Raw genomic sequence first — 15,033 nt, forward strand, 5'->3', positions numbered from 1 at the left:
AGTTTTTACAACGCATGCTGTTACAACGCATAGCGCTTAGGGGTGCTGGATAGTGAATAGTTTAATTTACTATTCCAACTCCAGTCCCCGTGGATAGTAGGGAAGGTGTTGGATAGTAAATTAAATCTATTCCCTATCCTAGAGCGTCCCCAGCGCAATGCATTGTAATGACATGTGTTGTAATAGTTGCGTCGTAAAGGCATTGCGTGGTAAAAGTTGCGTTGTAAAGGATGTTTCCCGCCTAAAAGTGACTGAGTGAAATCCTGTAGATTTCACTCAGCCACTTTTAGGAGGAGTTCCTGCGCCGGAACGCCCCCCCCCTGCACAGGAACGCCTACATGTGGCGCAGGGCATTACAACGTGACGCATCTCCCAGATGCGTCATGTTGTAAGTACCGCTGCACCATGGAGCAGGTTTTGCGCCACCGCTGCGTCACAAAAGTGACGCAACGGCGGCGTAAATGAGGCGCAAGGGGCTTGTAAATCTGCCCCAAAGTGCATTTTATTGATGTATTCAATCCGTCAGATCAAAGTTCGAAATTATGTGCAGAAGAAAGATTATTCTGCGTCTTGAGCTTTGCTTTCTTGTTTTTCATCCAATTGTGTACTTCACATATACAGGTGTTTACGGTCAGCCCATTGTCATGAATATCATAGCGTCCTCTGTGTATTGATGGTAGGAGGCATCAGATTTCTGCTGGAGTTCAGCTAGTGGTTCAGTTAAAAGTTGACCAGGATGGGGGCCAATAAGGAGGCTTGTTGTACACCGAAAGGGGAAACAGTGAATTTTGAGTTGTCATTTTAGTGAAAATACACGAAACTTAGCAGACATACTACAAACAAAGGTCCTGATTTATGAGACTCCTTGCACCTCCAGAACGTCTCTTTTTGGGACGTTCTGTGGTGCAGAAGCCTGCGTGATATTTATCAGGCAGCACTAAGCCACTTTTTTTGGCTTAATGCTGCCAGATAAATATCAGTCCCTTTAACGCAGTGTTCTGCATTAAAGGGGCGTGCAACGGGTGTTGCTGGGGGCATTCCCAGCAGCATACATGGATTTTTGACATTGCCCCAGATTTACGAGAAATTGTAAATCTGAGGGAGTGCCGAAACCTTACGCCTCCCCCAGGGGGGCACACCTAGGAGAAATATGTTTATTTCTCCTCGTTTTTCCTTTTTCTATGCGTGCTGAATTGTGCAGCACTCATAGAAAGAGGAAAAAGCATCTTGTGATTATTTTTGTACAGAAAGGTTTCCCTTCCTGTACAAAAATAATCATCCCCCCAATGCAGGCGCCCTTGCACCATGGTGCAAAGGTGCCTGTGTTGGCGCACGGCAGACCATTGTGCGCCGAGGCAGGGGAAAAGGACAGGAATGCGCCGTATGTAATAGATATGCCACATTCCTGCCCTTTTCTTTTGCCGTAGGGATGCGCAGCAGGAAGGCCTGGTGCATTGCCCTACTGCAAAACCTCATAAATAAGGCCCCATGTATTCTTCAGGTTAATATAAAACCGACCTTGCAATTCGATAATAAAATGTAGTAGTACATGTGAAAGTATGCATAAGAATGAGCATGTTCTTAATAAAAATAATGGTTTTAAGGCATCAGTACAAGTAATTCTACTTTCTCACTCTTCACCTGTTCAAATCAGTTCATAAAGTAAGACAGGACCCAGTTCAGCACAGAGTCTTTAAATCCTACATGCTCTGTTGAAACAGTGGGCGGATGTTACGAATAAGTGTATTAAATGCTGGGTGTAAATCTGGTTGCACCTGGAGACAACAGTTCCTTTGAGGGCCTTGTTTTGGTATTGTGATCATATCTGAAATTAAACTGAATCGGTATTAGGTGTTGATTGTCGGTGTGTTAATTTAGATGTACATTGAGGTATGTATGTGATTGGTCTCAAATTCTCTGCTTCTTTAGTAGAGGTTGTGCTTGTCATACATGGCCAACTTTGAGAGGGTCGGATACAGTATTATGCAATTTAGCCTGAGAGCCGTGGTGTTCTTTGGACATGAATGGACGTCTTGTCTCAGTGGAGGCTTTTATAATGCCTTATGGAGCGATAGGTGCAACAGTATGCCATTCGAAAGAGGTGTTTCCATTTGGGGGAAAGTTGCCTTATTTTGTTCAGTAACATGGGAGTGTGGTTCTTTCTCCTGAACGTAGTGATTTTGTTAGAATAGTAGCTGGTAAATTCATCTCCCTTCTCACCTAGACTTTTTCAGTGTGTAAGCGTGAGTGGATGTTGAAGAGCGCCTTAGGGCAGTTTGTTGCATGTTTAATCTGCTACTGAATAATGAGCACTCAGCTTTTTATAGAAACAGTTTGTAGGTGCATCTTCTGGTCTTGAGTTTTTGAACGGGTGCTGCCTCCATTTTCGTTCAGCTGGTTAGTTTTTCATCTTTGCATGTTAACTTGGTGAGAATACCTCTGTGAGGTGGTTTGGGAGATTTTTGATTGGCTGAGAAGGGGGACAAAGGTTTTCAGGATGCATATAAGATTAGTTTATATTCTTTGATATGCAGGGCAGGGACGGTGCTTGGAGTATGTAGACTAGGGTCGATGTTTTTGACAACTTTAGTTGTTCTGTGCAGGAGAAATATAGTGAAAAAAGAGCATTTCGGTGACTGAACCAGTTAGCTGGAGGAGGCTCATGGGTTTGACCTTTAGGCTGACAATGACGAAGACAAGATTGAGGTCACTGATGTGTGTTTTTGTGAGTGTGGGATTTAGAGCTCCTGGAAGCATCATCTGCATTCAGAAATGCTTTAATTGACCCATTGCGCTTGTTGCACTTGTTCCAGAGCATATATAAGCCATGAATTCATATTTTTTCATGACCACCATTTTGATGAGAACACCAATGAAATCATCATTAACACATGGATAGTGGTAGATTATACTTATTTTGATCTATTTGTCTTTGCTGGCGAGTATGTTGGTGGTGAAGAATCTAAATTAATAAAAGGATTGAGTTTTGATTCATCTGCAGGTTAGATGCTCTTTCTAAATTAGCATGTCCCCGTTTGTCCTTGCAAGTCTATCCTTACATACAATGCTGTGTCCATTCTGTAGCAGTGTACCAGTTCTCCCTGTGAGCGAAGGTCAAGGACTCCAGAATGTAATGAACCTGAGAGATTAGCAGTTTTTATTTTGCTGACAAGCAGTTTATAAGATTGTTTTCCAAACATATTATATTGTTTTCTAACAAAATAAGATAGGCACTTTGAAATAAATAATATAGCGGCTATTCATCCTCTTACAATCTTCTGTTTCTGCATACTTCCTACAGAGTATATTTGGAGTATGGTTCCCTTGCATCAGTGCAAGTGATATTTCAAACCATCACCCTCTGAATTTGTAGTTTATAAGGTTACAGTTTAATTCTGTAGCTATTTGCAGAATGGGTCGATTTGAATCAGTCAATCAATCAGCATTTGTAAAGCGCACTCTGTCACCCCTAGGGGTATCTGAGCGCTGTGTCTCTGTCGAAGAGCCAGGTCTTAAGTCTCTTTCTACAAGTCTGCCAGCGAGGGGTCATACGGAGCTGGACGGAAGGTTGTTCCAGGTCTTGGATGCAATGCAGGAGAAGCAGCGGCCTCCCCTGTGGGTGCAGCTGATGAGGGGATGTTTTGCGAGGGTGAGTGATGCAGAATGTAGGTGTCTAGCGGGTTGGTGGAAGTTCAGCCGATGGTTGAGGTAGGCAGGTCCTAGGTCGTGGAAGGCATGTGTGAGGTTCTTGAACTGTCATCTTTCCTGAATGGGGAGCCAGTGAAGGTCTCTGAAGTGAGGGGCCATGTGAGTCTGTTTGTGGAGGTCCAGGATGAGTCTGGCAGCAGTGTTCTGTATCGTTTGGTGTCCTTAGAGGAGCTGGAGGGGGATGCTGGTATAGAGGGCGTTGCAGTAGTTAAGGAGCAGGTGACAAGGGCCTGAGTGGCTGTCTTTCTGGTGTTGGTTGGGATCCACCTGAAGATGCATTGGAAGTGTGTGGAAGCGGGAGGAGGCAACTGGGGTAACTTTTCATTTCATGGACAGTTGGCTGTCGAGGATGATGCAGAGATTGCGTGCGTAGTCGGTTGGTATGGGTGTGGGTCCGAGTTCTGCAGGCCAGCAGCTGTGGTCCCATGCGGGGGTGTTCTTCCCAAAGATCAGTACTTCAGTTTTGTTGGAGTTGAATTGGAAGCAGTTATCTTTCATCCATTTAGCTATGTTGGTCATGGTGTTGCAGAAGTTGGTTTTGGTGTTGGCGTGGTCCGCGGTGAGCTAGAGGATCAGTTGAGTGTTGCCTACTATCATTTTGATAGCTGTGAGGCAGTTCCATTGACAGTCCTATTGTTAGTTTGGCTTTGTGACATCTGGATCTTTGTATTGGTTGGATCTGCATGTGCTTTTCACAAAGAGCTGATGCTTTAAGGGATGTAATTGCGTGGAAGTGAAGTGCTGTCAAATTATACGGGACAATGGGGATTGCTGGAGTCAGGATGGAGCGAATGAATGGGAAAAATTGTAGGTAATCTAGGTATGTACCCTATAACGCCAAATACCTGAGTCGGAAATGGACTACATTCTCTAAAGCTAAATTTGATTCGGCCCTCACCAAAGGTGGCAGACCAGGTGGGGAAGATGCCGTCATAGCTTCTGACAGACTTGATGAGCGCATTACCACGGCCCTGGATGCTACAGCTCCCCTCTGCCAAAAAAACCCTATAGCAGACCACATAAATCGGCCCCTTGGTTTAGCGATAAACTCCGCCTAGTCAAAGCGGAATGTAAGAAACTAGAAAGACAATGGAGGATGGCGTACCTAGATCAAGCTAAACTGAAATATACAGGCAGACGCAGGGAATATCACAATCTAATTAGACGCGCTAAAACCAATTACTTTTCAGGCAGGATTGGTGAAGCCCATAACTCCACCAAGGAGCTATTTAAAATCTATAAGGAAATCTCCTTGTGCAGCTCCTCTGTCAATCCTCCCTCGAGCTCAAGTGAGTCCTGTAATCGCATCGCCACTTATTTTTCTGATAAAGTGGCTAACATCTACTCTGCTTTTACAGGGGGCAAGGAAAAGGCAATAGAGTTCAGGGAGCACCTTAAATTAGACGAAGGCACAAATAGGTTAGGTAATTTTGTTACTCCTTCCTCGAATGAGTTGCAGCGGATCTGCCGCTCTATCAATCTGGGTCCCCCTGTGACCCTGCATCGCCCAAACTCCTCGGAGGAAGTATCGAAACCCTAGAACCGTACATCAGAGATGTTCTTGACATCTCTTTTAAGACCTGCATTGTACCTAAAAAGTGGAAGCAAGCAATTGTACTTCCGCTTAAAAAAAAATCGAACCTTAGCTGGGACAGGATGGACAACTTGAGACCTATTTCCCTTCTCCCTTATATGGCCAAGGTGGCAGAAAAGGTGGTCAATCTTCAACTTATGACCTTTGTGGATCAATCCAATCTTCTTCATCCCACGCAGTTTGGATTTCGCCCGCGCCACTCCACGGAGTCTGCGCTGCTCCTGGCCACTGAAACCATCAGGCAAGGTGTTGATGAGGGGCAAACTATGGCACTCATCCTGCTTGACCTAAGTGCCGCCTTTGACACTGTAGCACACTCCATCTTGCTACAGTGTCTTAACAAGGGTGGAATCAATGGGAAGGCACTTAGGTGGATACAATCCTTTCTGACGGAGAGAGGCTTTCAGGTTAGACAGAGTGAACACTACTCCAGGCTGTTCAATCTTGATCAGGGGGTTCCCCAGGGCTCTTCCCTAAGCCCCACCCTGTTCAACCTGTATGCCTCTCCTGTAGCCACTATTGTGGAAAGATATGATATCCAACTTGTATCCTATGCGGACGACACGCAGTTGGCCAACTCCCTATCACGAGCGCACGGAACTGCGGCCGCCAACTTCAGTGCTTGTATGCAGGAGCTAGCCTCCTGGATGTCTAACAACTGCCTGAAGTTGAATGGCTCCAAGACTGAGGTGCTCGAGGTGGGGGGGGGTCCATCTGTGTGGTCCTCAGCATGGTGGCCGGACTGTCTGGGCCCCACTCCTGCGCCATGTCAACAGGCCAAAAACCTAGGGGTACTATTCGACTCCGAACTGTCGTTTGCGCCCCAGATTGATCGGGTAGTGGGAATGTGTTTTGGGATACTTAAGACCTTACGTAAGGTCCTTGACATGCTCCCTGTTGGAGACAGACAGACTCTTGTGCATGCCCTGATAACATCAAGACTCGATTATGCCAATCTCCTTTACCTGGGCAGTACGACCAGCAGTCTTAACCGTCTCCAAGTATTGCAGAATGCGACAGCCCGGCTGGTGCTGAGGCTCCCTAGGTGAACGTCCTCTAAAGCTGCTCTAAAGTCCCTTCACTGGCTGCCAATCCGTGAAAGGATCAAATTCAAAGCCCTCTGCATATGCCATCGCATTTTGGGAGGTAGAGCACCCGCCCCCTTAAACTGTCTTATCACCCCCTACAGACCAGAGCGGATTCTCTCACTGGTCTGGTCGCAGTACCCAAAATCCGTAGAGCCCGCATGGGGGGCAGATCGTTTCGACTTCTCGCTGCCAAGAATTGGAACTTATTACCAACTGAATTACGCCTTGAACCCTCTGAGGCTAAATTCCGTAGAGCCCTCAAAATACACCTGTTTCGCCTAGCACTGCCTTAATTTTCCACCCTCTCACCTACTCAATCTCTGCGCAGGGACACGCCGGAGAGCGTAACTAAGCGCTTTATAAAATTCCAAAATAAATAAATAAATAAATAAATGTGATAGGAGGATGGTGGGCTCAGAAGCCGTTAGTTTGAGTTTGAGGTGTTTCTTCTGGTGATGTTATTCATAGAATCTTCAGGAGATATCAATGACCATAGTTTGTGGAACCGAGTGGGACAGGTTTGGGTGTTTATTGATGGTGTTTTTTGGTAACGTAAGTAAGATGGGCGATTATGCTCACAAGGGTGTTGATGTTAGATTGAAGAGTTTTACCCATCTGTGGGATCATGATAATGTGATAGTCATAAGTATTAGGGTTGGTGCTGCTGAGGTGAGGAAGAGTTTCAGAGTAGTTTGTTGCCCTCGTCTGTGGGTTCTGTGTTTGAGGTTTGAGGGTAGTGGTAATTGAGCTACATTCTTCGGGTATGGGAGCAGGCAGTAGCTTGTACATGAGGGCCATGTGAGCCTTCTGCATTATCCTAGTGGGTCTTAGGATGGTTGGTAGGTAAAGCTGTACCTGGATTAGCTTTTATGTTAACGGGAGAGGAAGAGAGATCAATGGCTCAGAGCGATAGGAACTATTCTGGAGGGACGTAAGGGAGATATGATGTTGAGGTTAGGCTGGGCCAGGGTGTTGGTTTCAGGCTTCAAGAAGCTGAAAACAGATACAAATATATGTAAATTGATGAAGGTTGATTGTCTCATTAGTTCATTTTTGTAATAGACATTGATGCGAGTATACGGGCCTCCTATATGTGATTTTTTTTCATGATGGTTAAAAAGTTGCGACTCATGCATCCACATAATTAATGAGTAATAAAATTTGAGTCTTTCTGGCATCAGGTTTTAGGCCATGATACTTGCCAGCGATGGGAGTCTGATTTATGTGGGTGCAAGAGGATTTATTACCATGCATTACAGGCACAAGGATTTACTTACACTCCGTCACAAAATTTGAGACAGTTCTACAATAATAAAGGACTAAGTGTCGGGAGATGGACATCTCTGAAGACTGACAGGGAGAATGAACTTTACACCTTGATGGTGACAGTGGTTTTGGAGATGAAGGCGTTATTTACCAGATTGTGTCGGCAAAAGGTGGGGGAGTATATTTCCTAGTTATTAGTACATTTGGATCTGTTTGGCTCAAGAGGTACTACAACAGGTATATATGTGTCTCTCTCCCCTTCCCTCTTTTTTCTCTCTGTCTCTCTCCTTTAGCCCCTCCCCCTTTTAGCCGAGTTGATTCTCTTCTAGTACGCTTTTTTCCTGCTAGTTTTTTTCTGTATTGTTATTCCTCTTTTTTTATTCCATAGCCTTTATTTTCTCTTTTCCTAGCTCTCACTTTTCCTCTCTCCTCTCTTTCTGCATCTCTTGTACCGTTTCTTTTCTTTATCTCTTTCTTCTCTTCTTTTTCTGTCCAAGATAGCCCTTGAATGCATCTCATAAATTCTCTTAGCTGGCATCTTTTGTTCTTGGTCCCTATCACCACCATCTCTTTGTTTCTATGATTCCTCTCTTCCCCTCAGTGTCCTTTTTTGCAAAGCACATCGATTTTCAGGTGAGTTATCATTATTTGATACTGAAATTTGCACAAATATTGTTTTTTCAGCAAACTAACACGAGAGAGTGGGACGGATTTCCCAATCCCGGTCATCCCAGGCCCGGAAGATCGAGACACGGAGCAGATGATTCGCGAGAAAGATGAGGAAGTAAGTATGTGGAAGACACCGCGATTAATCAAGGGATCCTCTTAGTGTGTGACCCATACAGAACTTCTTTAGGGATACTCCTATGGGCCACACAATAAGACTCCTGACCTGGAGGATGGTACATCCTTGCATGTCTATGTTGTACCTCACTGTCCTTACCAGTGCATGCTTCTCCACCCAACGTCATTTCCTGCACACGTCATACAAAATGTCTGATATCCATGTTCACTTTCAGTAACCTATTATTTGAATTAAGTCCAGTTCAGGATATGGTCAGTGACTTAGCTTCCATTAGGGCAGCAGGTGCAGTGGCACTGGGGTCGAAAGGCCTTAGAACGCAACGGAACCCTGGTTTTTGCTGCCTTTAACAGTTCAGACAGTAGCCGGGAGGCCTATTTCCTTCCATACACCAGTGTCCATGACACACTGGATACGCCACTGGACATGGTGTAAGGACCCGTTACCAGCAGCAAAATGTCTAAAGGTTTTTCGTACTAATTTAAAGATATTCAAATGGGAAGCTGATGTCCCATAGAGCGACAGGGCTGACCAGAGTGTGCTCCTTGGCTGACATCACATCGAGAGACAGGTAGGATCAGAACGTGCTCCTTGGCTGACGTCACGTAGAGAGAAAGGTATGACCAGAGTGTGCTCCTTGGCTGACGTCACATAGATAGGACAGGGATGAGCCGAGTGGCTGCTTGGCTGACGTCACATAGAGCGACAGGGCTGACCAGAGTGTGCTCCTTGGCTGACATCACATTGAAAGACAGGTATGATCAGAACGTGCTCCTTGGCTGACGTCACGTAGAGAGAAAGGGATGACCCAAGTGTGCTCCTTGGCTGGCTTCACGTGATAGGACAGGGATGAGGCTAGTGTCTGCTTGGCTGACGTCACATAGAGCGACAGGGCTGACCAGAGTGTGCTCCTTGGCTGACGTCACATAGAGAGAAAGAGCTGGCCCGAATGTGCTTCTTGGTGACTACCCGGTGGAGCGTGCCCTGGAGGTTGGCCATCTGTAATGACCAAACATGAGAGTCTGCTAATTAGGTGAGCTTTTAGCACTGAGCACTGCTGAGAGATCTCTCGGGCAATTAAAAGGTGAGTAGGGAAACAGGCCACTGCCCACTTGACCCACGGAGGTGACAGTGCCTTTCTCACTTTACCTTTCTAAACTTGACATGAACTACCAGACTAAGGGGCTGATTAATAAATGGGTACACAGTCCGTCGTTCCAACAGGGAGACAAAGTAAATTACCCCCTGGTGGAGGGACGCCCACCACATTCATAAATGCATTGCCAGGAACGCAGTTCCTGCAAATCCCTGCTCCAACCAGTTTTCTTTTTTATTTTCAAAAAGAAAATCCCAAAAGGGGATGTTTAAAAAAAAAAAAATGACCCCAACCCCTTTACCATGAGAGTCATCTCCTATGGCGAGGGGGGTCACTATTACCATTTTACTGTCCATTACTGCCGGGGTGTGCCTGGCAGTCACAAGCAGTAACAAAATGGCTATCCTGACTGTAGCCAAACCTAAGGGCTGTCCGCATCAGCAGTCGGTGGGAGGACCTTTCTCTTGGTGGTATGTACATTGCGTTGCCATTGCTGTGGATAACATACACCGCCAAGATATGTCAGCCTCTAAATCTCAATGCACCTGGTGCAGTTTTTAAAGCCCAGAGAATGTAATAGTATAAGGAAGAACTTGATTGTCCAAACAAAAATGACCAAACAAGAGAAAAATGTAAACAAATCTGAATTGAAGTTATTAAAGTTAAAAGCTGGGATAAGAAACAATAGAAAATTAGATTGAAACATCACCCAGGTCAAGTAAAGTATAGATCAAAAAAAGCTACCAAATTATCGAGTGACCAGTACTATGAACATAATTCTTGATAGGGTCGAAAAAAGCATCGATACTCAAGGGACATTTTTCAACACAGAACGAAACATTGCAGAATCCAGGGAAATAATACATTTGTGAAATGTTTCTAGTAGTAAAAGTATCCGACAAGTCTCTATTCTTTTGGGATTGTCACCCATGACAGGGAGGGCCCTTGAACATGGCAAAACCTCCAATGCTCCTAGATGGGGGTCACACTTACAGTCTATTCTCAGTGGCTTCCTCTTAAAGGTCCTGAAGGCAAGGTCAGGCTTGTCAGAAGCAAGGGCGAGGCTAGGGCATCTGGATGTTTATTATGTCTTCTTGGCAGTTAAAAAAGTGAAAAAACTTCAGGGAAAGAGAAACACATCTGGCACAGCCTAGTGGTCTGGCCGAAAAAGGTTCCCCTTTAATAATTAAAACAACAGGCTTGCTTGTAAGTAAAAGTCTCTGAATAAATATTGCTGCAGCAGAGTGGGGCCCTGGAAAGCGGGGGCACTATGGTATGCTCTCTCTCCACCACCTCTTTCTCCTCCCCCCGCAACCCGTGGGCAAGGCCGGGATGTCTCTTCCACAACTGTGGAGCAATGCAGTCTGCAAGTAAGACAGGAAAAGCTGGAGCAAGTCTCCACACAACCCACAAGGGTCCATCACATGAATGAAGGGTGTTCCCTTCTTTTCCCTACAAAATGCAGCAGCTTCTCTTACTTCAATGGGTGAGTAAACAGTCTGAGCTAACTACTTCCACGCAGTACGCCTGCGCAGTAATGCCAATGTCTGTAGGCACCAGTGGCCCTCAGAGACACCAATTCTGGAATTCTCATTCTTCCTCTCGAGGTTGTACTACAGAAAACTGACCTCTAGAATATTGGGGCATATTACCAACAAGTAGCGATAATTATCGCTAAATAGGCTTAGTGATGATTTTTTTATCGCTGCCTATCACTGGATATGTTAGTGGGGAAAACATGCTATTAGCAACGTTTTTCTCCATTGTGCTAAAATATCCAGGGACAGCGGCGAAATGCGTGAATATCGCTGAGAATACAGCGATATTCACGCATTAGCGATGAAATGCGCTTAGCCATGTTATCCACCTCCCATTGGATAACATGGCTAAGAACTGGTCTGAGCAGGCGTTAGTTTTTGGCGATAGCGGGAATATTTCCATCGCTACGCCTGCCTTGCTAATAGGCGATAGCGACGTTAGCGACTGCTTTCAGTCGCTAACAGGTTGGGTACGCCCACTTTGCATGTCATTAGCGATAAATATCGCTGACATGCAAAGCGGGCCCCAAACCGTTCGCTATCGCCTAAAAGCTGTCGCTAACATCAGTTAGCGACAGCTTGCTAATAGAGCTATAGAATAATAGCCGCTTAGCGGCCGAAAACGGACACTAAACCGGTGATATTTGCCTATCGCCACCCTTGGTAATATGCCCCATCGCGGTTAGAATAGAAAGAGATTAAAAATTGAAAGGTAATTGCATATAGGAAAGTATAGATTTAAGGCCTCATTTAAGAGGTTTTGGCATAGGGGGGCGCGGGAATGCAAATTGCTTCACTGCGCTACGTCAAAGCAAAAGGGCAGGAAAGCGCCGTATCTATGAGATACAGCACATTCCCGTCCTTTTCCCCTGCGCCAGAGCACAATGCGCTGCCATGCGCCAACGTGATGCAAGGGTGCCTGCATTGCAAGGCTGATTGATTTTGTTCAGGATGGAACACCTTCCTGCACAAAACTAATCACTTTAGAAAATTTCTACTTGTGCTGCAGAATGCAGCACACATAGTAAAAAAGGAAAATACGAGGAGAAATGAAAACTTTTCCCCTCATTGTGCCTCCCTAACGCCACCTCTGGGGTGGCGTTAGATTCTGAGGCAATCCCAGGTGTAGGATTACCCGTAAACCTGGGAATGCTTCAGATTCCATGGGTGTTGCGTGGGAACACCCACAGCAACACCTCTGGAATGCCCTTTTCACGCAGTGTTCTGCATGAAAGGGGCACATATTTACAAGGGCATGTTCTGGTGATACTCGTTTAGTGACGTCTAAGCACAAAGCTTTAAGTATAATCCAAACACGCTGCACTGATCAGCCCACACTCACATGAGGGAGGTATGCCTGATGGAATTTGTTCAAATTTGAGTGGTGAACAATAAACACAAGAACACAAATTGTCATGATAGCATAAAATACCAACTTTAAATTACTCCTCTGATGAATTTGTTATGTGTGCTCCTGTGCTCAGACATCACAAACTGCCTCAAAACTGCTCAAGCAAGGGAAATCCAACCACGTTGAAAGATCACTTTGATAAGCAAAATGCAAATTCATACCACTTGTCAACAATGCAATGCTGAGCGGATATTTTATTGCATGAGGTCTGAGCACAGGATACTGTGTGAAGTGCACTACTGAGAGGGTTCTCAGTAGGGAGAGGTTACTTGCACCCAAAGCTGACCTCCTCGAGATGTTCTCGCTCAGTGGCACAATCACCTTCATCTAAATCCTGACACATATTCTTCCCATTAGAAAATGTTTTTGGTTTCAAGAATTTAGGACGTTACTCCTATCCAGCCCCACAGCACAGGCTGATCACTTCATTAGGGTTGGTGTAGAGGTCTGAGAAGGCACCTCATCCCCTTATTTCTCTGAAGACCATTGCTTTGCCTGGTTGATACAACTTTGAGCACAGGCGGCATCAGCTGTGTCCCTTTTTGCCTTTCCAGCTGCGGCGGATGCAGGAGATGCTGCAGAAGATCCAGAGACAAATGAAGAAGGACATGCATTAGCTGCATCCTTGTCCTCCAGCACATTCACTTAGCGATAAACCATGTTTACACCTAACAACTCACCATCAACTCGGACCCAGCAAAAGCCAGCCAACATCAACAAGGAACCCTTCGCCTTATGACAACACACCCTCTATATGTTCAACCACTCCCCACCCTGAAGCATCAGAGGATAATAAAGTCTAGTAATGTTTAGTACTTCCCAGGTGTGCCCATTTCTTCCTGGACTCATAGGGAAATTTAAAGGAATCCTGGGCCTATTGCACAAAGAATAGTCAACGTATTTTCTTTTGTTCACCACATTCCTGTGAATAATCCTAACGCAAACTTTTGATAGTTGAGACAGAAGCGTTCGCTAGTACTCTTGGGCTCGGGTACTTGGTATGTTTGCAACTTTTTTCCAGTGTTTGTGCATCTTTATGGATTTATTTCCAATCAACACTTGCCAATGTATGTGTCTACACCCAACCTCTCACCCTTTTGTCCTTGGCCTTCGTCCTTCTCCCTTTGGTGGGATCCTCACTTGTTCTCCTGCGTGTGTAAAACCTACAAGCAATTCGCCAAGTCAAATTTGTGGTCCGAATAACCAATGGTATGGGAGATGGATTCAAATGTATGATTAAGTCAGAATGCTGATTCTCCTAGGTGCTGATGATGTATCAGTTTACTGTCTCTCTCTGTTCTGCAGTTTCGACCGGCGGAGGAGATACCACAGCCCAGGGACTGAGGCTTCCCACTGGTTGTCTCTGACTGTGTCTCTCAGCCAGAGCCTCTGTGACATGCCTGTATTGTTGGGAAGGCTCAGAACACCTGTCTACTATGCAATCATCTTTTACATTCAGGTCTACACAGCACCCTCAAGCTCAAGCTTTTCCATTTTTAATTTGTAGTTGTCTGAAAAATACACTGACCTACGTCATCCGAAAAATACTCTGACCTACGTCATCCCTAAATTTCCCACTCTAAATATCCGCACTATAGCCTGCGTATCTGGACTGTCCCATACCCAAAAACTATGCTTTCCCAGACTGAACTTGTTCTTTCTCCAGCACTGGGTAATTTACAGATTCAATGCACGGCGAATATCCGCTATATCTCCAGTGAAACTTTAAAATGTAAACATCTTGCAAACCCATCAGTCATCAGAACCCAGGTACTTACTATCCTTATGTCACTTAAAGCTCCATGTTCATGCACCAGTTTAGATTCTTTCATCTTGGCATAGACTGTGGACCTTGGGAGCTGCAGCAGTCAGTGGCAGGCCTTTGGCTTAAGCACTTTTAGTTATCTGCAAAATAATTGTTTTAGATCTATCATATTTATTGTTGAATTTGATCAGGGATATACATTTTTAATATGGTTTCTATCAGCAAACTGCATCACGAGATTGTTTGATGTGGTTTCAACTTCTTTGTACAGTTAGACTGTACTACTCTTGGTCTTCTGGGCTTTAGCATTATGTTATGTTATGTTATTGATTTATAAAGAGCGCAGCTACCCAACAGGGTCTCCCGGCGCCAGACAAGGCGACAGGCAGAGCCACAAGACTGCTCGACACCATCCTCAAGATAGAGAATCAGGCTTGGCAACTAATAAGGAACAGGTTCTTACAGAAGGCGAGTAAAGAGTGACAGTTCCTCTATGCCCTTAAGCGCTGCCGTTGGCCAACGGCCGACGGCAACGCTACCTCACCAGTGCTGCGCACGACCGTTGGCCGACGGGCCAGCGCTCATTATTCGAACGTTCAGCACTGGGTGCTGAACGTTCGACGCAGCTATGAGGTTAAGTTACGTATTTGTTTCTTTTCTTCAAGTGATGTGATTGTGGGAGGAAGCTGGAAAGGAGCAGGGTATTTCACATGTGTTACTTGTTCTTATCAAACGCCTTCCCCACATGCAGTGTCTGAACACCAT

The 15,033-nt window shown here is 45.3% G+C and overlaps 1 protein-coding gene across 4 annotated transcripts in view; it reads left to right on the forward strand.

Annotated features, from left to right (window-relative positions):
* Positions 1–13,318, forward strand: part of LOC144822253 (septin-4-like) — a 392,055-nt gene extending 378,737 nt beyond the window's left edge. For all 4 annotated transcript variants that reach the window (XM_078679563.1, XM_078679561.1, XM_078679562.1 and 1 more), the window contains 2 exons: positions 8,341–8,440; positions 13,058–13,318. In XM_078679563.1, the coding sequence (XP_078535689.1) occupies positions 8,341–8,440; positions 13,058–13,120 (163 nt within the window). In that variant the 3' untranslated portion in view covers positions 13,121–13,318. The remainder of the gene's footprint in view (positions 1–8,340; positions 8,441–13,057) is intronic.
* Positions 13,319–15,033: the final 1,715 nt, after the last annotated feature.

This window comes from Lissotriton helveticus, chromosome 3_1, assembly GCF_964261635.1.
Source record: "Lissotriton helveticus chromosome 3_1, aLisHel1.1, whole genome shotgun sequence".
Lineage (NCBI taxonomy): Eukaryota > Metazoa > Chordata > Amphibia > Caudata > Salamandridae > Lissotriton > Lissotriton helveticus.